Source organism: Orbicella franksi, chromosome 14 (assembly GCF_964199315.1).
Source record: "Orbicella franksi chromosome 14, jaOrbFran1.1, whole genome shotgun sequence".
In the NCBI taxonomy this organism is placed as follows: Eukaryota; Metazoa; Cnidaria; class Anthozoa; order Scleractinia; family Merulinidae; genus Orbicella; species Orbicella franksi.
This window is the reverse complement of record NC_138158.1, coordinates 14120607-14146662: the sequence shown is the minus strand read 5'-3', so window position 1 is coordinate 14146662 and position 26056 is coordinate 14120607. Positions and strand designations below refer to the sequence as shown.

Sequence of the window (26056 nt, the reverse complement as noted above, 5' to 3'; positions counted from 1 at the left end):
TTTTTTCAGACTTTGCGCGTTGCCGTCGAAAGGTACGGCAGGGATGGGCAAGGAAACTTTTGAACCAAGCGGCGCCAGCTGGTAAGGAAACCCTCCAATGTCCCCCGAGCGCTTGTCTTCCAAACCGAGCGCCTTTTTCATTTCCTCGCTCCAATATTTTTTGTCTGAGCCGAAGACGCTTTGAAGCGAGCCTGGGCCCTCTTTGAAAAAGATTTCTTCCGTTACGTTTTTTCCGTCGGTATTCCCCTGAGCAATGAAACGGGATCTATCGGCCTTGGGGAAATGTGCCACAAATTCTCTCCATGCGTTTGACTTGGCTATTGCGTCTTTTATCACAACGTTAGGATCTTTCCACACTTTCGCCATGTATTTTGAACATAATTTATTTGTTGAATGTAAAAATGGTTGTTCTCACTGTTGTCACGCAACAGAACAGAGAGACTATCTATTTTGAAGACGCGCTCTCAGAAGCAAAATATGTCAGACTTTTGAGTTGTTCTGTTTTCAACTCGTGGCATAATCTGAGTTCTGTTGGCAGAATGTTTTTTAAAGGAACCAACGAAGTGGTTGCATCATTGCCTGAAGGGCATTACAATGTCGAGAGAATCGTAACAGAACTGCAATCCAGTTTTGAATATTACAAGAAAAAAGGAAAATTCGTCTTAGAAACGAATAACCCCAATTCTGTTCTTAAAATTACAACCGTTGCTGCCAATTTAGGCAACACTAATCAAGCGAAAGAAGTTTCCGTTGATTACAGTTTGGCCAATTTTCTTGGAATCGGAAGAAATATGAGGAAAGAAGAATATATCAAAAAGCTTAACAGCCCGAGTTGCTACTTTATCCACTGCGATCTCGTTGACTCAACAAAAAACTTTTTGAATGGAAAGAAGTCAGACCTTGTTGCCAAGGTTGACGTCAGAGGAAAGCCTTATGAAAAAGTCAGCTATAACATCGACTCATCGCAAAATGTTTTCCGTGACGCTTCTACAGACAAGTTCATAAACAGCATCACCATTAGCGTCAAAGATGAAAATGGTGAACTCTTTGATTTCAAGGGGTTGCCACTTCTTTTTGAATTAGAATTAAATTAAATTTCTATATATACGCGATGTCTTCGGCGAATTTGTTGCCACCAAGCGCGCCACCTGCCGAGGATGAAAGAAAAATCTATCCAAGCCTTCCCGAAATGACAAATGCCGAGAATTTCCGGCTAACCGAGATAAGCAGAATTGAAAAAAAATATCTGCTGAGGTCGAGCATTACAGGCTTGTGTTGAAAAAATACAAAAAAGCCCGGAAAGCGCTTCACTATTCCCTGGTTGGCCTTGGCGCCTTCACAGCAGTTCTGTCTTCTGGGGCTGTCGCAACATCAATCACTGGTGTTGGAATTGTTGTCGGCGCGCCTGTTGCCGGGATAGCCGCTTTATCTGGCGCAGTTTCCACTGGCCTGTCCGTTGTCAACAAGAAGCTTGAACGCAAAGTCAATAAGCACTCGAGAATCCATTCTCTGGCTATTGCAAAACATGACTCGATTAACCTCGCCGTCTCACAGGCTCTTAATGATAATCGGGTTTCTGACATGGAGTTTCAACTGATCACACGTGAAATGCAGAAATATCGCCAACTTAAAGAGACTTTACACTCGAACTTCGCGCGAATACAAACAAATCCAATCCAGCCAGATATTGAAAAAATAAGAAACCAGGTTCGGGACCAGGTTCGGGAAGAATATAGAAAAAAAACTTGCGGATTAAACAGTAGATTTGAACTAAATTTTGAGCGAAAAAACACAAAACTCTCTTTTTGTCTTATCAAAAATAGATGATTGTGTTATTTGTCATGTCACAAAAATAGCCTTGAACTTTCGAGAAGATTACTCACTTGACGCAGTCAAGTGCGAAATAGAGAAACCCCCTCGATCAGCTGTTTCTTTTTATCGCTCTAGTGAAATCTCTTTGTTCTACAGCGTTTCGTGCCCAATTTTTCCTCGAAAAAAGGCGAAAAGTGTTATTTTTTTTGACCAGACCGAGAAGAAATACCGTATTCTTACAAACTGTGGACAAAAAATAGAAATCTGACTGTAAAATTCCTATTGGCTTCAACATTCCTGATGGCTTTGAAAATTCCTGATGGCTTCAACTGAAGCCAAGAGGAATGCAACTAGATTTAACTGAAGCCATCAGGAATTCGCAACGGGAAGATGTTGTCTGAAGGCGCCTCAACCGGAACCGCGTCATGAAAGCAATCAACAACTTCGCGTGTAATATCGCGCACGTGTCTCTGCCACTCAGGCGTGAAATATTCATTCACAAGAAACGCAATCAAGTGAATACTGACAAGCATGTTTTTATGATATGCAAATTAAGCCGTGTATTTTTAAATGCTAATTCGACCGGAGGTTATATCGTCGCCACCTTTTTCTCGCTAACGCTTCCGGCCAAAAAAGAACCACTCGTGCCAATCGTAACCGTTCCAGGAGCATATTTCTAAAAAATTCTTGTAATCAGGGTCAGCTTCAATGAGATGTTCTGGATCATTCGGCGGCCTAACCAAGGTATTATGAACAGTTCCCTCATTTTCGAAACAGGGGAAACAACATCCCTCGAAATAACAGTTCGCATAATCTAAACAAATTGCCATTCCCACAATTTGCTGCTTTATTTCGCAGACTGGTAGTTTTGAAATATGCTTGTTGACCTTGTCCCAGCCCATTTCCTTTTTTTCCTTTATTTTTATCGTGATGTACTCCTTCAGAAGCATCTCGCGAAGCTCTGGAGGGAGGTTTTGTATGGCCTCGGAAAGCCCGCAGCTTTCTTTCCGGGTCCGCATCAACCACCCGCACTTGTTTGGCGCTCGAGTCATTCCGGCTCTCGCGGTATAACACCGGGCTCGCTTGTTTCTAACATGCCGCACTCCTTTGTTGTCAGTCCCACTGCCGTTGTTTCACCTCACGGGGCGGTTGAAACCGGTTTGAACCGGTTCTTTCCAGTGGCCGCGGCCACCTCTCGTGGCTGGACGCGGCGCTCCCGCGCCCCTCGCGCACCACTCCGCCGCCCCTCGTTTGGCGGGGCGCTGCGCGGGGGTGCCACTGTTGTTAGTAGTATATAAAGAATTAACCAAATACTATTTCAAAGAGGGAGCCTTATTTCACCGTTTCGCAGCCCCCATGTTCAACCGGCCCGAGCTTGTGAGGGCCGGTCTTGATGGTGGGGGCTGCGATAAGGTGAAATAAGGCTCCCTCTGCGAAATGGTATTTGGTTAATTCTTTATATACTACTAAATTCATCATGTCCTTTTCCTTACAGACGAAATAGGGCCTTCCTCTCTTTAGTCACTTGTGCTGTCTTTCCCACGCTGTACATTGTCCTGACATTCCAGTTTCCTTCTTGGGGTTAGCAAATGACTTGATCAGAGTACACGCTTCCTTTGGGATTGGGCGTGAACCCGTCATATCACCGTCATCCCAGCTGATGTATTTATCTTCTAGAGTTGAGTAATTAGGGTTGCCTTTAAGGCGGCTCGGTCGGATTTTTGAGTAACGGTACTGTTCAGCTTTGAGCGACTGACGCACCACTATAATCAATTCATCAGAAAATCAAATGTTATTGGTGTACTAGAGAAGAATGAAAGTTTCAAATGAGGTTAGCTTTACCAAGATCCGAGCTACCATGGCAACGTCATGACGTCATATCCCATTTAACATGAGACTGAATAACTTATCATCAAATGATAATTTTGGAAATACGACGTCCGGATCTAAGAGCTGGCATAGTTGTCTGAAAGATGGGAAAAATTTTCAAGAAAATTGCGAGTGAAGTTTCAAGGTGTCAAAATACAACAATTGCTGTTTTAAAATGTTATTGCAAACTATGTTCACAAGACTTGATAAAATGGCATACTGATCTTGAATGAGTCGTACAACATCTAATAACCTCGGGTGAAAAAAATCGGCGAAATCGCCCCATTTAATTTTGAGAAACATTGGCTTGAATATCATCTGGTGTGGGATGTTGTTTTGCTTTTTAACAAAACTTGCCCAAACAATTATTAAGTTGAGCCGGAATTAAAATACACTCAATGAATTTTTAGACTTGGCGCTCAATGAGATTAATTCATATTCAACGTAATCCCGGAGTTTCAAATTATTGAAACATTTTTAGGCCGGTGATTTTCGGCCTCAACTCAGGAAAATGTTGCATTGATTTTCTCTGATTTTGTTGTCTTCATTATAATTTTCTTTTGACCCGAATCACCATGCTATTGGACATTTCAATATATTATGAATTCATAAAACGCGATCTTTTTCTCAAATAAATCAGTAACACTGAAGATTATTTGAAAACTGAAAACCCAACAAGTGTGAGGTGTTGCGAACCTCTCAGGAATCTCTGCCATTTGATAGCTGTTGTTGATCGCGATTAAAACAACACATGAGTACATACGAGTAACATACATTGTGTAGTTATTAGTAACTTAGTAATTTAAGTAGTTGTTCCTGAAAAGCCCCATTGGGGAGGTAACAATGAAGTATGTATGTATGTATACGAGTTCATACCAGTAACATACGAGTACATTCGGGTAACATACGAATACATACGAGTACATACGAGTACATACGAGTACATACGAGTACATACGAGTACATACGAGTACATACGAGTACATACGAGTACATACGAGTACATACGAGTACATACGAGTAACATACGAATACATACGAGTAACATACGTTGCGCGCCAAATAAACGCAGATTACGACGATATTGCACGCAATAAATGCTATCCTAAGAATTCTAGGGCAAATTCCTTTATTAATATCAATTAGCCCAGTGAAATCTAGCAATCCTGAAAATTTGAGGTCAAAAGCTTAAATCCAGCTTGAGATATCTTTTCTCAAAGGCAAAAATAACTCGTTTTGAGAAAACGAGCTTTAAACTTACAGTGAGAGATGCTTCTCGAAATAAAACTTCAATACCTTAAGATTCAAATTCCGGTAAAAACAAAAAATTCCATACTTCTACAGAATTTTAGGTAAAATCCCCTTTAATGAGCCCACTGATCAGATGACCAGTAATGACAGCTCCAATCCCGTTTTCCCGGCAGCCCACTGCAGGCTGGTCGCTCAGCAATCCAGCAAGTAAAAATGGTATCCTTTGGAACAAGAGATTGTGAAGAACTTCAGGTGATGGATATGGATGAAGAAATTATGCGAAGATATGGGAACGATAATATGCGAAGGAGAGAAGGTTCTGGGAATCGAAGTAGAATGGATGAGAGAGGGAACGAAAAACTCGCCGCAACGTTTCTCCTCCGCATCGCGCTCCAATCGATCACAAGCTGCGTGTGCTCTTGAAAAGGAAATCACTGCTACGAATGCTATACGATTTTTGAAAAACACGTGATAAATGCGATTAAATTGAATTTTAAAAAAAACGCGCATTGGTGTTATTTACTTAGGAAGACGAATAATGCGCCTCAGACATATTATTTGTCTAGCAAAAACGGGACATAGGACGCATTAAACTTCACACGAACTCAACAATTTTATGAAAATGGTGCATTTAATTCTTCAAGTTAAATATGAGATACGAAAAAGACACTCTTCCCTAAAATGGGAATCTACTCAATTTGTCATTAAGCGACCAACACTCTCTCTCACAAGAACTTTATTTGTGAAAAAATATTTGGCTTCACACTAGAGCCTGTAAGTATAATCTAAGTGCACTTGCACTACTTTGAGTGTGAAGGGGTAAAATGTACTTACTAGTTGGACTTTACTTAGTGACCATGGAAAGTTTCGTAGATCAAAGAAGCCGAAGTGCGCTGCCAAGTATGGTCTACATCACACTTGCGAACACACTTGACCAATAGGAAATGCAAGCAACTGAAAGGGATGTGCAGCGTTGCTACAACTCTGATGAACGTACCGATACCAGTAAACAACTTGCTTGAATTTCATTTTCATAGACAGCCAAAACCATCGCTTTTCGTCCGACACCAAATGCATTTCTGCAAATTACTAAACAGCTGCTTTTTCAAGTTTCAACCAGGCCATTTCTTTGCACCCGAACAACGGTGTTGAACCTTGGACGAGTCACACGGAAATGCATTTTCTCGGTTAGCTAAAGCCCTACAGCAATTTCTTCGCCGAAAACCACGTTGTTGAGCTATTCTAAAGAAATATAGAAGATGCCGTTTGTTCCTTTGTGTTGCTGCTATTGCTGTGTTGCTGTGTTACTCTTTAGCAACAAAGCAACTATACGCATTTCTTTTCAATTTTACTGCCGAACAATTGCATTTGTGATATGTATGACTGGTTTTACTACAAAAATGCTTCAAGTAATATACTTTGACATCAGGTTTGAGGCCAGGTTTTCTAAATTGCGACTTGAGATTTTCAAGTGCACTTGAGTTAAGTGCTTACTTGAGACTAACTCAGCTTCTAGCGTGAAGCCAAGTAATAAAAACCACAAGTTTAATGGGTCTCATATTTACCAAGACGCGCAAAATTAGAGACACGTTATTCGTCTTCTTATAAAAAACGATCTCGAAAACATTTAAGCAGGGAAATAAACGTAAGTAAAGTTACATGACGTTTCGACGACTTGATGTCATCATTGTCTAATGAATGAATTAAAAATAACGGTAAGGCATATTTATAGTGCTTAGGATGTGAGAAAATGAACTGTGTAGATTTTCCCGGGGAAACTTTCCCAATGCAAAACTGGCTACATATAAGAAATAACGGAATGTCTCTTTGAGAATTACTTTTAAAGTCATAGGCAGAAAAATTATCTTCTACGTGCTAAACCCAAGGAAAACCTTGCATTCCACTAGCTCCCCCTAAGTAGAATGGCTTCGTGTAACCGCAACTCATTTGAAAACCAGTTTCCTCAAACAGACCCACGAGTAGAGCGTTTTCACGACAGCTATATTGGTATTTTAAAACAATGAAACGGCGGCCATGTTGGTCTACCAAACCAATCCTGTGCATGGGAGTTCAACTCTTTTGTTATGTAAACACTTTCTTTTGTTCCAACAAATTTGTATGGCTGCTGACTCTGTGAGCGAAAACATTCTACAATTAAAGGACGATAAACATTTTCTCAGGCACGGTGAACATGTAGAATAATAATATTGTTTTCATCCTCTTTTTATTTGGTTGACAATTACAACATTGCCCCCGCCGCAACAGTAAATATAAAACAAAGGAGCTACTAATAAACAACTTTCGATTAGAAATGTGATAATTGTCTCTCAGCAAAGTCATTTAGGACATCGAATTCCCTGGATAGGTCTAGCCTGAGTTTTTTTGTAACGGAGACTAGTGAACAGCGCAAAGGAAGACGTCGACACGTCGCTCAGCAATCCAGCAAGTCAAAATGGGATCCTTTGGAACAAGAGATTGTGAGGAGCTCCAGGCGATGAATATGGATTAAGAAATCCTGCGAAGAAATGGGAACGATAGTATGCGAAGGAGAGAATTCTGGCCTTGTCAGGAGGGGTGGGGGGGGGGGCTTTTTAGAATAAGAATTAAGAAAACGGTATAATTTTTATCTGAAAATATTTGGTGGTTCAGTTTTGAAACACTTCACTTTTTTGACAACCACCCCCCCCCCCCCCCACTCCCGGACGTAATAAGCGATTGGTCCCTTAAAGCTAAATTTTTTGAGCGAGATCAGAAGCCATAATCGGGGACGGAGACCGTAAGTCTTGGGATCCGCGCGCACCTATGATATGGGACAATTTTTCTATTTTTAGAACAAATTGCGCCATCCTGACGTCATATATCCGCGCGGATCCACGCACTTGTCGGGGGCTCCCGCATGGATGTTGTCACGTTGCGTGATCAAATGGTGAGAGTTGCGAGATTCTCTTGCAGATTTTTCACAGCGATGGTAGGGAATAAGGCAGGGAATAAGGCGGGGAATAAGGCAAGGAATAAGAACCAGGACTCTTATATGTAGTTTTATGCTTTGAGCTAACGGAAAAGGTGGGTTTTTCAGGGTCGAAAACAGGACTTCAATCTCGCGCTGGGAATGAATAATAAGATCGGCTCGCGCTAGTTGTAAGCTTACACGTATATGCTTTTGCGTTTGTTTTGATATAGCAAGAAAACTCTTTACTCTGGTATCGAGTTAATTTGTGAGTGTCTCAGACAATGCTTAATCATAAACAAAACCTGTTTTCATGGTTTCTTATTGTTTCTGCTTGTTTGGCGAGTTTGCAAAACTTTTTGAAAGGAAAGTCTGACGCGTACAACTAGCTCATTTACACAGTGCAGCTCGTGCACTTTAAAGTCAGAGTCGGTGTTTTCAATTGTCAACAAATCTTGAGAAAGATTTGTTTCGTTATCTTTTGTGCTGAGATGCTGCAACAAATTTCACGAACGCAAAAAGGCCACTAACATCATGTGTGTTTCTTCAACAGAGTGAAATTTTACACTGCGAAAAATGAAAATAGACAAGGAGTTTTGATAACTCGATCAACAAAATCGAAATCGTTATTCGAAGTTGATTCAAGAAAGCGTGATCGGAACTTTGCTGATTATTTCTGCTTTATTCACATATTTTCAGCTTAGCTTTATGTTCTCAAACATTTATCAATCTTAAACATGTTTAAAAACCATGGAGTTATTGTTTGAGTTCGATGTACGTTTTCACATGAAAGTGCGGCGGAAGTACAATTTGTCATGTTTACTGACTGTACAAAACACGCATCGGCGGACGCTCTCATTCATCGACAAAAGACAATTTACTGGATTTTTACACAAATAAAACTGAGCAGTATCTACGGACGTAAAGTTATTGGGCCTTGATGAAACATCAAGGGTTGCTTACAATTCAGGCGAAACTCAAACTAGCAATTGTTTTGTTTTACTTTTCGGTCGCGATAAACTGGCAAATTCCTCGCAAGCGTGTGGTAAGAGGAGCTAGGAAACTATGAAGTCCTGAAACTCTGCTATATCTAAATATATCCAGCTAGTGTTTTGCTGTGTCATGGAAAAGCTGTTAGTCTTCAACATATGTGAAATTTACAGTGGAGTAATGTACAGCTCATGTAAAAGAAGCATCAGAACACAACTTGGTCAGCGATGTGTATAAGCTTAAAGCGGAACATACCTAAATTCGACACTGTCTTACTTCACTCTAACTGTAGCAGATTACGACGAAAATATTTAAGCAAAATTCTGACAGACGTAAACGCGTTGAGTTGTGGGCAAAAAACATGAAAAAGTTCGGGAATTTCGGACGCCATTTCCCCCGCGCGACATCCGCAAAAATCCTCGCAGCGTGTACGCGCGTGTGCCGCGGGCGATGGCGCAATTTGTTCTAAAAATAGAAAAATTGTCCCATATCATGGGGACAGCCCCAATACTAGAAATGGCGCGCGCTTACGGTCTCCGTCCCCGATTATGGTTCCTGGCGAGATTTATAATTATGATAATTCGCCGCCTAGGACTGAATCTTTAGTGTGTATAACGTAGAGAAGTCGATAGTGTTTATGTTTTCACGTCAAGCACAGCGTTATTTGCTGTCACGAGAACCTACCAGTCCATTGCTTCTCAGTTTATGATTTGATTGGTTAGTTTTCTTCTAGGTAGCCCGATTCAAATAGTCGCACTGAATACGATTAAGTTAAGTTTCAAATGCAGTATTGTTTGTTAATGCTATTTTTATAGACACAGTACTGTAAGTTACAAAGTGTTATAGATAAATCTCAAGCAATATATATCTATTTTATCATTTCTTATTACACATCCTAGTCTTACCAATAGCGGATAAATTAACCATATCGAAATTTATTTTTGAGTAATTACTGATACGGTAACACGGAACATTGAGAAGAAACACTCTTTAGTCATCAGTGCAATGCAACTGCCATCTGTAGAGTAGTCATCACACCGAGCTGTTGGAACATGCATTTGACTTGAATCTAATCTAATGTGTTACATGCAAGTACTATGCAACAAAATTACTTTTTAATCATTAATTAAATAAAGTGCACGTGCAACGTAGATTACGTTTCGGGAATGTTCCTGATTTTCTATTTTTAGAAAATGTTTATGCTAGACTGATCACATTTATGGCCTTATTTTTACAAACTCGTACTGCTAAATCAGTTTCACTAAAAGCACACAAAAATGTCAGTTCTCACTACAATACCTTTTAAAAACCATAAGCTAAGCGATAATCTGGATAATGAGAACTTATTAATCAGGACTGGGGCCTAGACACTTCCTCGATCATTATCCGGGACACTGAATGCCATCCAGTGTAAGCGTCGCCCAAAGTAGTCCCACTAGGGCAAGATCCTACCCATAATTCCACTCTAACCATGCCCTTTGGGATGTTTTCACAGTATCCCTCAAATGATCGATGATGAAGCAGATCGGGATTCCCAGCAGATGATGGCCAACCATTGTACACAACAGCTTCGATTGTCATTAGTCCAATGCATTCGTTACCATTAAACTTGAAAAACCACCGGTTACACTTACTAGAAGAACCATGGACTCCCATATTTCCCTGGAATGAGACTTTGATTGCAGTATCAGACTGCAACTTATTGAACGAGCAGTCCTAGAACAAACGAAAGTAAAACAAGTCAGGACTCATATCAAAAAATTTTATCGCATTTTGGCTTGATTTCTTGATTTGTATCCTTAACTGGGATTAACTGAACATCAGTTCTTAGCTCCGTGGGAGAAAGTGTCAAGCGTGGTGTTAGCCACAAGCGCGAGGGGCGAGGCCGCGAGAAAAGTGAGCCTGCTCTGATCTCTACAAAGTTTTCATTTCCGCCCCGGAAACAGCAGAAAAAAATAAGCCAACTAATTTTCACCGGAGGTATGAACTTTGGCAGCTCAGATTTCTCGGGAAAATTGTAAATCTCTTTCATGACAACATTCAGGCGTGATATCCGTTGCTGACAAAGTTTTGCTGAAGAAAAACCGTCAAAGTTCCTAGCAAGGACAAACACTTGATTTCAAATGATCTGGTTTTTGATGATGTTTGTAAACGGGCAAACGCCTTCGTGTTGTTTCGTTGCCCGCTTACCATCTGGTATGTTTGCAATATATTGTGTCTAGAAAGTTTGGAAATTCAGTGACCGATCTAGGGGAGGGGCCCGGGGACCCGCACCCCCTCCCCCCTCCCTTTCTCCCCATCTTGGGTAAAAAAAAAAAAAAATCACAGAATGAAGAAAGGCCGGCAGGGCAAGGAGAGGAACTGTAGAATCCTTGCCCAGAGCGCACCATGATCCGAGAGATCTTGGATTAATATGTTTGGAATAGAAACGCGAAATTCGTTTTCGGATTTAAGAATCCAATCTTGGATATTCTTAAAGGAACGCACCCTAAGTTTGATCGAATGACAGATAACGATCTGCGGCTGAAGATGAACTAGCGATGGATAGATTATAGCCTGCGGTAAATTAATTGTACTGGACAAAATAATTTCCAAGAAAGGCATTTGGACGGTTGGGGACACTTAGAACTCAATTTCAGATCGCCAACACTCTTTACAAATATTTCTTGAGACAATAAAGTTTTGACCAGTTACCATGCAAGACAGCGCGTCGCCAAGTGTTTTTAAAGTTTGTGGTTTTATTTGTTTACATTGCTCGAATTTTCCATATTGCAGTACAATCCGTCACACTAAAATATCAACAGCAAGACCACAGTCACTATAATTATGGTGTTTTATTTTACACAAGGTGTAGATTGCATTGCCTCAAACTATTTTACAGTGATCATATTATGTATCAGGAGCCATTATCGGGGGACGGAGACCGTAAGCGCGCTATTTCTAGTATTGGGACTGTCCCTATGATATTTTACCACAATTGTTGCTAATCTCGCAATCTGATTGGCTAATTTGCCGTTGTCGATAAGAGTCCATACCACGCTGTTCGTGTCAATGTATCGTGCCATGCATTTTTCAGCTCGCGCTTTGAAAAAAAAATCTTTGACGTTGATGTTGTGGTAAAAACCATATCGAAATGTGGTTTAACGTGGTCTGTACTCTTATCGACAACGAGTACGCGTCATTCTTCTTTTCCTAAACATTTTTTTCTTATTGTTTCTGCATGTTGGGCGTGTTTGCAAAAGTTTTTGAAAGGAACGTCTGACGCGTGCAAGTAGCTTATCTGCATAGTGCAGCGCGTGCACTTTCAAGTCCGAATCGGTGTTTTCAATTGTCAACAGTCCACACCCAACTAAATATGTAACAGAAGGGGCCAACAAAATATAATAATGAAGAACTTTGCCTCGCTGAATTCACACAGAAAATGATATTTGAGTTCTGAGCCCCCAAAAAAGTTGAATCGATGATCTAGGACCAGATACAAGTTGGACGATCTCGCCACTGATCTATTGACCCAAAATCTGTAAGGTGGTACTATCGTGGCGCACCCATTGCGTACTCGCACCCGGCGTGCTTGGTCACGAGTTATAAAGCTTACTTTTGCTTGAATGTTCGTGTCGCCATGTTTGAACACCAAATAGTTGAACTAAAGAAGTAGACGTAGCTGTTTTTTATCATGTCGTATTGTTTACCTGTTTAAATCGGAACAGTAGGTAAGGGTTTTGTGCGTGTTATTTTTGACCTATTGGTTCTATTTTTCACTGATTCTCAGGCTATTGGTGTATTATTGTAGAAAACCTGAGCTTCGACTTAATTTTGGACTGGAATTGTGTTTTTCGACGATTCTTCCTTACGTAGTATGTGGACGTAACAAAGATTCTTATGTCACACTTCTCTTGCTAAGTAATGATAAAAGAATAAATGAGAATGCATGCTCAATACTCCAATACGCAAGTCATCATTCCACTTCTCATTATCTTAAAGATGTAATATTAGTTTCGTCACCATGATATGAAACCAGCTGAAAAAACACTTCGGTTAATAACAGCATGATTCTCTCTCATATAAATCGTTGTCGAATTCTGAATCTGAATTTCAACTTACCTTAGGTGATAACAGTAATTTTGCCCATAACCATTGACAATCGGAACATTTCACTCTTACCTTGATCTTACCGCTCTCTTGATTATCATTCAGATTTTTCCACACACATTGTTTCCAGTTGGTTTGTGGCACTGCACTAGAAGGACTTGCCACGCTTTCTCCTTTCTCTCCGTTATCGCCTTTTATTCCTTGATCGCCCACAGTTCCGCGTGCTCCTTTTATTCCCGTCATTCTTGGCGGTCCGCTCTTCCCACGAGGCCCTTCATTTCCTCTCTCCCTTTTGTCCCAGCATTCCTCGCGATCCCTTGTCACCAGTCTGTCCTTTAACTCCATCTCTTCCCTGCGGTCCTTGGGGCCCCTAAATGCCAGGCATTCCTGGCATACCATTGGATCCTGGAATACCAGGAAACCCATGGGTAGATATGGATTTCTAAGAAGAAAGCAAAAAATGCGCATGCATTCACTGGACTAAGAAACTCAGTGTGAAACTTAAACAACACGAGAACAAGATGTTTCTTATGTCGATAGACATTGTGGCATGAAAAAAAATCTGCAGTTTTGTCTCTTTCTGCCTTAGCGATAGCAGTTATTTGTTTTTGGAGTACTGTTAGTGTCAGCGTGTCTGTTAGTGGACTTCTGGCCTTGCGGGTTTGCTTTGACAAGATAAAATCCTGTCAATTTTTAGACAATAGTCACGTTCTTGATATCTATATTTTAATCGGGTCAAATATGTTCCTCTGATTCTTGCATAACAATGTTTGTTCGTTTGTGAAGCAGACTGTTACTGGGAGTAACATGGCCATCGTGAACATTCCTTGAGAGAATTTACTATGACTTAGGAAGCAAACATTCTTATATCGCTTCACCTAACTTTTTATTTGAGTATATCAGCCTCGATTTGGGACCAGAGACATATGCCTTTTATGTTTCAGTCAGATACTGAACTGCCACATATGAGGAATACTATAAATCATGCAAAATATCTTTACATCTCATATACAACTGATTGATTTTCGTTAAAAAAGGCAATTGATATTCAACTTTCTACCTCACATAAGTCCTTGGTATCGCCAGTATTTTGTTGTTGAGGGCTGGTAGTGGTTTCCAGTGAGTCCCCTGTTCCACACAGCACCAACAAAGCAGCAAAATACACAAACTGTGCCACGCTTGAAGACTTAAAACGATCAACACTTTATAACAGTAGAACTTCACGTCTGTGTGGTATGAACTCCTTTCGTAACAGGTTTCGTGATAGCATGTGCTCAGCCTTTAAGACGCTTCTTTTAATGCCAGTCAGCGTAGATAAGACGCCCTTTTTCCAAACAGAGGTTATAACCCGGTAAGATTTTAATCAAGGTAAGACATAAGGAGACCTCTAATAATATAACCGCCAGCAGGCTTAGTCTTAAGCTGACATTTGCTGCCAACATGCATGCGGAGTTACCTCCTGTCTCCTTCTTTCGGAGGGACTTTGAGTATTCCGTAATTCAAGAGTTACAGTAAAAGAAGAGAAGTTTAGATTTTACCGTTTGCTCTACATAATGAGATTGCATCATTTTACCATTGTTTTAAGCGGGCAGTAGATCTTTATTTGGGCATGAATGGGGTACTTCAAATGGAGGGTGTGTAAAATGATATTGAGAATCAGGAATTTTTATGCAGTGGCTTTTTGTGCTAAACAACTCTGTTTGATAAAAGAGTATCACTATTCAGCTGAACATTTAAACCATTTTCTTAAATTTCCAGCTTGGTTGATATGATCGACAGGATTAAGAAGACTCGGAGAGAATTGGAGACCAGCCAAAACGTCAAACTAAGAGTATATTAAGTAGGGGTCATAAGAACTAATTTAAAAAAGATGTCCTGGGATACAATGTCAGTTCAAAGAAACCAGGTGAGATTGAATTGTTCACTATGGTTAAAATTTCTCCTCTGTCAGAAGTCAATGATTTCTTCCAATAGCTTTCAAACAGTAGTACCACGTTTTGTGTATTAAACTGAATTTCAAAGAAAAGGTACAGAACTGAGAAATACACAAAAGCTTTGCAATGTTTTCAGCAATGAAAAGAAATTTGTTAAAAGATAACTAGCAGCGGACTGCTTTGATATTACCTTAACGAATTAATTCACTACCCTAATGTTTATGTTTGTTTGTGAACATACATTAGATATACATTCCAGCATTGAAATGTAAAGAACGGATTCTTTTTCATGAATTTAATGAACAAATCGATAGACCAATTTCGATATATAAAAACTCAGCCTAAAACAATAGACTTCAGTGCGAAGCTCTGGGGAATAACTACAGAGTTTGTGGGGTTTATGAGGTCTATTGTTTTAGCTGAATTTGAATATATCGAAATTGGTCTATTAATTTAGTAAATGCTCCGCTGGCGCAGAGTAAAATCATTGCCAGATGTTCTAGTTTAGGGCTGTTATCTCAAACAACAACAAAACTGGAAAAATATACCAAAACACGTACGTTGAGATTAAAATAGAACGAGAGGGTTAAAGGTGACAGCTATCGTTGAACACACGCATTCCAGAATTTACTAAAACACTAACATGCTATCCAACGACCCGTCCCGTTTAACTCAAATAAAGGACTTCCCTGTCTAAGGGTTTAATGTTTAACTTTGCGTGAGGTTTAGTCAGCGAAGCAGTCGCCTGCTTTCTTAGAGCGCAAGAGGCTCGGAGAATCTTGGAGTAAGAGGCTCTGGGAAGTAGAATGGATGAGGGAGGGAACGAAAAACTCGTCGCAACTTTTCTCCTCCGCCTCGCGCTCCAGTCGTTCACGAGGTGCGTGTGCTTTTGAAAAGGAAACTATTGCTACGAAGGCTATACTATTTTCAAAAAACACGTAATACGTGCTATTAAATTAATTTAAAAAGTAGGCACATTGGTCGTATTTACCTAGGAAAACGAATAACGCGTCGTAGACGTATTATTTGTACAGTAAACGGGAAATAGGAAGCATTAAACGTCATACAACTCAATAATTTTATGAAATGAGCGCGTTTAACTTCTGAGATATATAATTCTTCTAGTCAAATACGAAACACACACACACACAAAAAAAAACCACACACTTCCCTAAAATGGGAATCTGCTCAATTTGTAATTAAGCGACCAACAGTGTCTGTAACAAGAACTTTGTTTGCGAAAAAAAACAGACACGTTTAATGGGTCTCGTATTTACCTAGACGCACTTAATTAAACACATTATTCGTCTTCTTAGTTAAGTGCGGCCTTTGAGACCAAATAGGACTCATTGTCGTTAATGATGATTTATTGTAGACATCGTCTTTTGCCTTTTGCTAAAGACAAGGAACACTTTGCATTAGCAGCCATGCTCAGGGGAGGCCATTTTAAACAGAGCCAGCAGACGAAAAACAGCCTTTAAGTTATTCTTATCGTTGTTTTTGGTTCACGAGATTGCTGCGATAAAATAACTGTACTTTTACCTTTCAAAGTTAGGATTTTCGTCAACCCTTTTGCCCTTCCTATGAACAATCTGCTGAATGTTAGTTTCTCTTCGCAAGAACCAAGTATATTACCTCGGGAAATCTTCGTCACAAACCAACTATCTGAGACGACAAAATCGTAAAATATCGTGGTCTCTGTTCAATAAAAGAGTCCACTGGATCGCGATAAAAGCCATTTGTGCGTGTGTATGATCCCTAACTGATATTTTGAATCACCTGTAGCTTTGGTATGACCAGGTCTTCCTCTTGCCCCGGACGCACCTGACCCTTTGCACTTTTCCTTCAACCATTCAGTCATGTCTATCTCGCAGGACAACAAAGGAACCATTCCTGTTTCGTGCGCAGCCCATGACGTGGCACCGTACTGATCACTTACCCTCCAAAGGAACAAAGTGCCATCGTGAAATTACCTTCGAATTTCTTACACCTGACAAAACAAACCGCGAAAAGGACGAAGAATGGGAACTCGATCCAGTCCCCACTCTCTCCTATGTCCAAAATGGGGCCAGTTGATACATCATCTCAAAGCAAGGCCTCGTTTGGTTAGTGTATTTGCAACAAAAGCTTTTTGTTTTACTGTCCAGCTCTCCTAACTGTGCATTCCTTCTTGACGGATGGTTTCATTTAAAGGAACCTGGAATAACGTTTCACATCGACACTGCTATAAACTGCAGCTCGTATGTTTGTAATATATCAATGTATGCATGGTCATCCTCCTTTACTGGTGGGTATTTACAAGAACTATGCAGGCTGTTAACAGACAGATTTTCCGTGCTTGGAGCAACGGAGAAGAATTATGACTTGAATGTAAATCAATGAAAAATTCAAGCATCGTTTAAAAGGATCGTTATATCTAGGTAAGCCCTTCATCATTTGTGCTGTTTGATGGGTACTAAGTTTTGAAAGAATACAGTAACCCTTGTTTTGCTAAATCAGGTGTTTGTTGTGCTAATCAAAGGCCTTTAAAGAGCAATTGTAAGATAAGAATCACAGTATTTCTGAACAATGAAACTATTATGCTCAAAATTCCATTTTGAATGGCCTTAGAGGGGCATGTGACTGTTTGTGGCAAAAATTCAACAAACTTTGATAAGCCAAATTTTACTCAACTGATTTTGATAACTGGGTCACTAAAGTAAATAATGGTATAGGTACGGAAGTTATGCAAGAAGGCAGGTAGATACACTGATTTTTTGAAAAATGGCAATTTTGGGTTGTAATTTTGACATCAATTTTTGCCAAACTCTAGCCCCAGGCTCCTCTCTGTCCAATACTTCAAGGACAAAGTTACATGCATGAAATGCAAGCTCTATTATAGTAGAGTTCATGGTCAAATTCATTTGTGAGCACAATTTACCAATTGGGTTTTATGGCACTTTCAAAATGTCCCCTGGAAGGCTAGGTTTTTGGTGCGCAAAGGCCAAAAATGAGACCTTCCCTTAAACTCCAAAACTAAAAGTCAGAGAAGTGAGCCAAATTGGCTTTTGAAATATTTCATTGCACCCAACTTCTGTGCCAAGTTTCAGCCAAATCGGTTAACCCCAACTTTTGGCCCCAGGAACACTTTCTCAGACAATGACACTTAAGCTACCAACGATCTCTCTCACAAGAACTTTATTTGTGAAAAAGAACAAAAGTTTAATGCGTCTCGTATACCTAGACGCACTTAATTTTCGACACATTATGCGCCTGAGACATATTATTCGTCTTCTTGGTAAATGCGGTCGTTGAGAACAAAAAGGACTCTTCGTCATTCTGATGGCCTCTTGATATGAGCCCGGTAACCGGGCTGGCTCGGTTGCCGGGACCAATTTTGTGGTCTGTTCATATGGGAAATTTCAGCCCGGTCGACCGGGATGAAATCCAAAAAACACAACCAATATGGTGGAACATAAACTTGCATCGTTCGCGACTGTCGTGGCTTTGTGGACTCTTGTAACTTTACTAATATAACTAATTCGCATACTCCTAAAATGGAGATACATTCAAGACAAAAATTATGCCATTTTGGTCGCTATGTTGCCAAAGCGAAGCTATTTTGTCTTAAAAGTTTCGTCCCGGTCACCCGGCTGAAGTTTTCATATGAGAAAATTTTGATCCCGATTACCGAGTTCTCAGTCGCAAAAACCGAAATCTCAGTAACCGGGCCAGACAGTCTTCTCATATGAACACATCGAAAATTTTACGAAGGAAAGAGTGGCGAGGCGAGATCTCGGAAACGGAGCCAGCCCGGTTGACCGGGCTCATATGAAGAGGCCTGATTAACGGTAATGATGATAATTTATTCTATACATCGCCTTTTGCCAAGGAACCTCGGAAAACTTAGTTTTTGAAGAGTAACCTATTTTATCGCGGGAAAGTTAACCGAGGTGAAAAAGCAATATGGTTTTCACTTGGTATAATGATCCAGGGCTTTTATTATTGTAATCTTTTATTATTGAACAATTTATGATACATACCTGGGTAAGTCTCTCGGATGATTAATAAACGAACATGGCGGAGAGATATTTGTGCTAATCCCTCGTCGTTATACTTTCTCGCCGAATTCTAATTTCAATCATGGTAAATAAGCAGGATGACAACGGATGCATTTTCAGATCACTTTTATCAGGCTCATTTTTTTTTTTTCTACTTTGCAAAAATGTACACGTATCAATGAAAAACCACAAATTTCAACGCATGCTATGAAAATCATGTGGTGTAACCACGGCTAATTAATGCAAACGGCAATCTGTTTGGTAATGTATACTAAATGAAGTCAGTTCTGATGTAACTTTAAAGCATTTGGCCGGCCGATATTAATTCAATTTACGCGAAAGTTTTTCCCAGACATTCTATGCAATAAAAATTACCATTTTGACATAAATTGGATAAATATATTTCTACTAGTATACTAATGCAAGTACTGCAATTAATCTGATTGGCTGAGCTATCATACGCTATCAGCCACGGCCATGTGTTCTCGTTTTTCCGAAGTTTCCATGGGAAGTTCAGAGACATTACTGGATAATTAAATTCATCGTTATCCCAGTTTAAAAACTCAAAATTGTCCGTTTTTCCTATCTCTGTATCTGTAGACTCTGGGACTGTGAAGTAGTAATTAATGGCAGGAAAAGTATATACATATATATACATATATAGAATGACAAATGAGATCTCGGTACAATTTAATCTCGCCTTTTGATCACTACGGCCCGTTGACACAAACACCACCTTGGCCCCTAACAAAAGCTCAGTTAATTTCATATCCAAAACCCTCGTTTACACGATCACCTCGTTAAAGCCATCGAGTACCACCTTGTAAACTTTTAACATTTATTTTCTTTTAAAATTTACCTCGTTAGTGCTACAACTCGAAATTGATTTTTAAAATGGCAACATACAAAGTTACACTGAAAAAACTGTAATAAGTCCCCATAAAATAAGTCACTTGTGTTTAGCAAACTGCGAATAGAAATCACTGGGAGAGTCACAATTAATTAGCCTCTTTAAGGCGTTCAGTTAGTTGGGGCGCAACCGAAAGAATAGGGGACAAGCGCGGTGCGGGAGGGCCCCAAGCCTCTCTCTCCTTTTGTCGCTCCGCCGTATTTTCGCGCTACGTATACAAGCCAACTAACTGAATGCATCCGTGGAAGAAGCTACAACTGAATTTTATAAATTTTTCATAGAGCGGTTTTTATTTGAGTATCGAAAAGTAATTGGTTTTGCATTACTATGCTACATGATTGCTTAAAAAAACTCGCCAACTTTCCCATCCAATCAGAAGTAAAACCAAAATCAAACATGACTTACTCGCACAGGTTTTCCCGCGCTTTGCATCAGCTTTATGTAATCACTTCGAGTTTTGATTGGTCCACTGTATTGTCTGTGTCCTTTGTAATTGGCTGGCTTGATTACTTTGGTTTTGGTTTAACGACACTCAATTGAAAACCACTCTAAATAAACAGTAGCCTCCATTTTGTGCGGAAATATGCTCGGATATTTGTCCGCGGACATTATCTGTTCGGAGAAGGGAACAGTTTTCCAAAAGCTTAACTCGAGGAAAATTGTGAGCTTTGAGGAACGATAATGTCCAAGGACAGATATCAGAGCATATTCCCCAATTTTCAAAAATGCGCTTGTTGCGAAAAATATTTGAAGGATAATAAACTCAATAACCTCGATTTTATTTTGAAAATATCCTCGGATATTAGTCCTTGGACATTATCTGTTCCTCAAAGCTCACATCTACGCTCTCGGAAAACTGTTCGCTTCTCGGAACAGATAATGTCCGCGGACAAATATCCGAGCATATTTTCGTGCCAAATGGAGGCTATCGTGTTGATTATCCTTCAAATAGTTTTCGTAACACGCGCAGTATTAATCATACCAAGTAAAATCTGTTCTGTTGGAGCATGCATTTGACTTGCTTAACTAAGAATTTATTTTAAAGGTATTACATGCAAGTACTATGTAATAAAATTACTTTCCCATCATAATTAAATAAAGTCTACGTGCAAAGCGGATTACATGTCGTAAATTTTTTTCGTGATTTTCTAATTTCGAAAATGTTTATGCTACACTGATCATATTTATGGCCTTATTCTTACCCATTCGAACGCCTAAAGCAGTTTCACTAAAAACAGACAAAAATTTCAGTAATGACTACAATAACTTTTAATAACATGAGCTTAAGCAGCGACAATCTCGAGAATGAGAAGAGATTAATTAGGACTGGGGCCTAGACACTTCCTCGATCATTATCCGGGACACTGACTTCCATCCAGTGTAAGCGTCACCCAAAGTATAGCCAGGACAACTGTCCTACCCACAATTCCACTCTAATCGTGCCTTGTGGAATGTTTTCAGAGTATCCTTCAAATGATCGATGATGAAGCAGACTGGGATTCCCAGATGGCCAATCGTTCTACACAACAGCTTCGATTGTCATTGGTCCACTGCACTCGTTACCATTAAACTTGAAGAACCACCGGTTACACTTAGCAGAAGAACCAGAGACTGCCATGTTTCCCTGGAATGAGACTGCAGGAGTGCTTACCATTTACATGGGAAAACCGGACATTCCAGTTGGAAAATCAAATGGTTCGCCCCATTGCATTTGGAAAGCCTCAGAAAATATGGGCTGTGATTTGAGGTGATACTATTTTTCTGCTCTTTTTAGTCTCTCTAGTTGATGTGGTTATACTTTATAACGATTCCCTCTCCCACAACGTCGAATTTAATTGTTTCATGTTTATGCCTGAAATTTCCAACCGGTTAGTTTTTGTAAATGGTAAGCACCCGGCCACTTAAAAAGCGTTCGGTTTTCAGTGAAGTACATTCCATTACACTGAAATGTCAACAGAAGGACCACCGTCGTTATATCATTGTGGTGTTATGTTTTACACAAGGAGTAGATTGAGTTCCCTCAAACTATCAAATCTTCTTCTCCTTCTTTCCAAACAAAAACACGCCAATCACCGTCTAATAATACCTAGTACTCAGTCCCCATTCACACTCAATAATAGAAGGGGCCGAAAAAATTTCATAATGAAGAACTTGTCCCCGCTGAATTTAAACAGAAAATGATATTTGAATTTTGAGGGCCAAAAAGAGTTGAATCGATGATCTATGACCAGATACCAGTTGGACGATCTCGCCACTGATCAATAGACCCATACTCTGTAAGGTGGTAATATCGTTGCGCACCCACTGCACACCCGCATCCGGCAAACTTGGTCACGTGTTAGAAAGCTTACTCTTGGTTGAATTTTTGAGTCGCCAAACTTAAACACCAAATAGCTGCACTAAAGAAGCAGACGCAGACTTTTTTTATTATCATGACGTATTGTTTACCTGTTTAGAACAAAACAGTCGGTAAGGGTTTTGTGCGGGTTATTTTTTGGCTTATCGTTTCCATTTTTCACCGATTCTCATGATTTGGCTTATTATTGTAGAAAACATGGGCCTCGACTTAATTTTGGACTAAAATTGTGTATTTAGTATGATAGTATGAACGATTCACCCTTACATAGCATATGGACTACGTAGATTCTTAATTATGTCACACTTGTCTTGCTAAGTAATGATCAAACAACAAATGTGAATGCTTGCTCACTACTCCAGTACGCAAGTCAAATTCCACCTCTCATTATCTTTAAGATGTGATATCAGTTTCGTCACCATGATATGAAACCAGCTGAAAAAATACTTCGGTTGATAACACCATATGTACTCAGACTTTGGATAATAAAATTCTGATTCCCCCTCACATAAATCCTTCTCCAATTCTGAATCTGAATTTTATCGTGTACTAGGTGGCAAAAGAAATTCAGTTTGCCCATAACCATTGGCAATCGGAATATTTCACGCTTACCTTGACCTTACCGCTATCTCGATTATCGTTCAGATTTTTCCACACACATTGTTTCCAGTTGGCTTGTGGCACTGCACTAGAAGGACTTGTCACGCTTTCTCCTTTCTCTCCCTTATCGCCTTTTATTCCTTGATCTCCCACAGTTCCGCGCGCTCCTTTTATTCCCATCATTCCTGGCGGTCCGCTCTTTCCACGAGGCCCTTCATTTCCTTTCTCTCCCTTTTGTCCCAGCATTCCTTGCGATCCCTTGTCACCAGTCAGTCCTTTAACTCCATCTCTTCCCTGCGGTCCTTGTGGCCCCCGGAATGTCAGGCATTCCCGGCATGCCATTGGATCCTGGAATACCCGGAAATCCATGGGTAGATATGGATTTCTAAGAAGAAAGCAACAAATGCATTCATTGAACTAAGAAACACAGTGTGAAACTTAAACAACACGAGAACAAAATCAGGTCAAATATGTTTCTCTAATTCTTTTATCTATTTATTTATCTATGGATTAGTACAAGTACAGGTACTTAACAATAGGACATAAGTCCCCTACTTGGTTAATACACCCACACCCAACGCCCTAAAAAATATCCCGAAAAAAACCCTTCCCTGACCCGACTAAACTACAAATCAAATAATCTAAATAACACAAATACAATCTAAAATATACTAATCAACTTAACAAGTACAGACAAAGAAAATATTAACACGGCGACACTTAGGACAAATTAATTTAAAAGAACGAAAATTGTCACCATCAAAAACGTTTAAAAGTCTACTAAAATAAAATGACTTAAGTTTACTTTTAAAAGAGCTTATAATGTCTGAATCCTTGATATTTTCAGGTAAACTGTTCCATATCAAAGTTATTCTGTTGAAGTAGAAGTCTTGGAAGGAAGACGTACGACAAGCGTTAGTCTTTAAATGCAGCCCTGATGAAGCACGGCGCGAGTTGCCCTTTAGAAAAGAAAAATAATAACTAAATTCGCGAGTGAAATCTATATGCCCATGAAGGCACTTAAAAAAGAAAACTAAGTCAAGATATTCTAACCAGATTAAGCGGTAATAACTTAAGCTTGATTAGACGAACCTTATAACATAGGTTACTATTCCTTAATATAAAACGAGTAGCTCTCCTTTGTATGTTCTCATGGTTAGTGCGCTCGACTCCGGAGCTAGCGGTCCGGGCTCAAGCCCTGGCCGGAGACATTGTGTTGTGTTCTTGGGCAAGACACTCTACTCTCACTGTGTTTATCTCCACCCAGGTATAAAAATGGGTACCCGGCGGTGAATTTAATGCTGGGGGGTAACCCTGCGATGGACTAGCATCCTATCCAGGGGGAGTAGAAATACTCCTGGTCACTTCATGCTACAGAAACCGGGATAAGCTCCGGCCTGATGAGCCACTTGGCTCGTAAACAGACTTACCTTACCTATTTCTAAAAAGAAAGAAAAACATGCACAATTTTAAACTTAAACAACACCATATATATTACAGTATGAAAAACAATCTGCATTTTTGTCTCTTACTGCTTTAGCGGTATCAGTCACTTGTTATTTCAGTGTCACCGTGTCTGTCATTTGACTTGTGGCTTTGTAGGTCCGCTTTGACAAGAACAAATCTTCTCAAGACAACGGACACCTTTGTTGATATCTACATCAGACCTGTTGAGTGTCATCCTGCACCTCTCTTAATCAAGTCAAATATGTTCCTCTAATTCTTGCATAACAATGTTTTTTCTTTTGTGAAGCTGACTCTTACTGGGAGCAACACGGACACCATTAACATTCCTTGAGAGAATTTACTATCACTTAGAAAGCAAACATTCTTATATCGCTTTGTCTAACTTTTTATTTTAGTAATCAGCCTTGGGACCAGAGATGCCTGTTATGTTTGATCCGATACTGAATTGTCAGAAATGAGAAATATTGGAAAAACAGGCAAAATATCTTTACATCTCATATTCAACATAGGCAAAAAGGCAAAAGAGGCAATTTATATTCAACTTTGTACCTCACGTAAGTCCTTGGTATCGCCGGTATTTTGTTGTTTAGGGCTGGTAGTGGTTTCCAGTGAGTCCCCTGTTCCACACAACACCAACAAAGCAGTAACATACACAAACTGTGCCATGCTTCAAGAGATAAAAATATCAACAATTTATAACAGTAGAACTTCACGTCTGTGTGGTATGAACTCGTTTCGCAACTGGTTCCGTGATGGTATGTGCTCAGCCTTTAAGGCGCGTCTTCTAATGTCACATTGGAATGTACGTTAATGCCAGCCAGTGAAGATAAGACGCAATTTCTCAAAACTGAGGTTATAACCCGGTAAGTAGATTTTAATCAAGGTAAGACATAAAGAGACCTCTCATAACATAACCACCAGCAGGCATAGTCTTGCGCTAACATTAGCTGTCAACACACATGCGGAGTTACCTCCTGTCTCCTTCTTTCGGAGGGACTTTGAGTACTCCATAACTCAAGAGTTACAGTAAAAGAAGAGTAGTTTAGATTTTACCGGTTTTTCTACATAACGAGGTTGCATTTTGCAATTATTTCAAGCATGAAATGGATTTTTATTTGGGCATGAATGGAGTACTTATTTCAAATGGAAGGTGTGTAAAAATGATATTGAGAATCAGAAATTTTTATGCGTTAACCAACTGTGTTTAATGAAGGAGTAGTACTATTCAGCGGAACATTTTTAACCAATTACTTAAATTTTTACCCTGGTTGATACGATCAATTTTACTATTTTCTGCGACAGGGTCAGAAAGAAGACTTGGAGAGAATTGCAGAACATCCAAAGCGTCAAACAGAGAGTATATTAAGTAAAGGTCATAAGAACTAATTTAAAAAAGATGTTTTGCGACACAATGTCAGTTTAAAGAAACCAGGTGAGATTGAATTGTTCACTATGGTTAAAATTTCTCCTCCCTCAGAAATCAATGTTTTCTCATAATAGTTTTCAAACAGGATTACCACGTCTTGTGTTTTAAACTCAATTTCAAAGATAAGGCACAGGACTGTGAAATGCACTAATTAGCTTCGCGGTGTTTTCAGCAGCGATAAGAACTTTGTTAAAAGATAACTAGCAGCGGAACGCTTTGATATAACCGTAACGACTTAATTCACTATGGATGGTTTCAACCCTAAGGCCAATGTTTGTTTCTTAACATGTATCAGATATATATTCCAGCATTGAAATGTAAAGAAGGGATTCTTTGTTTATAAATGTAATGAACAGACCTTAAGC

At 39.7% G+C, this 26056-nt stretch overlaps 1 protein-coding gene and 1 pseudogene across 2 annotated transcripts in view; both read right to left on the bottom strand.

Moving 5' to 3' along the window:
- Positions 1-10219: 10219 nt before the first annotated feature.
- On the bottom strand, positions 10220-13313 carry LOC145468573 (collagen triple helix repeat-containing protein 1-like). The gene is made up of 2 exons (XM_081452307.1): positions 13031-13313; positions 10220-10585 (listed from the first exon to the last, which is right to left on the bottom strand). Exons 1-2 carry the CDS (start codon positions 13301-13303, stop codon positions 10220-10222), a joined length of 639 nt encoding a protein of 212 aa, XP_081308433.1. The 5' UTR covers positions 13304-13313.
- Positions 13314-21112: 7799 nt separating this feature from the next.
- Positions 21113-26056, bottom strand: part of LOC145467435 (uncharacterized) — a 267594-nt pseudogene continuing 262650 nt past the window's right edge. The window contains exons 2-4 of the transcript XR_014042050.1: positions 24815-25278; positions 22782-23183; positions 21113-21488 (exon numbers count right to left, since the gene is read on the bottom strand). The product of XR_014042050.1 is annotated as an uncharacterized LOC145467435 (transcript). The remainder of the gene's footprint in view (positions 21489-22781; positions 23184-24814; positions 25279-26056) is intronic.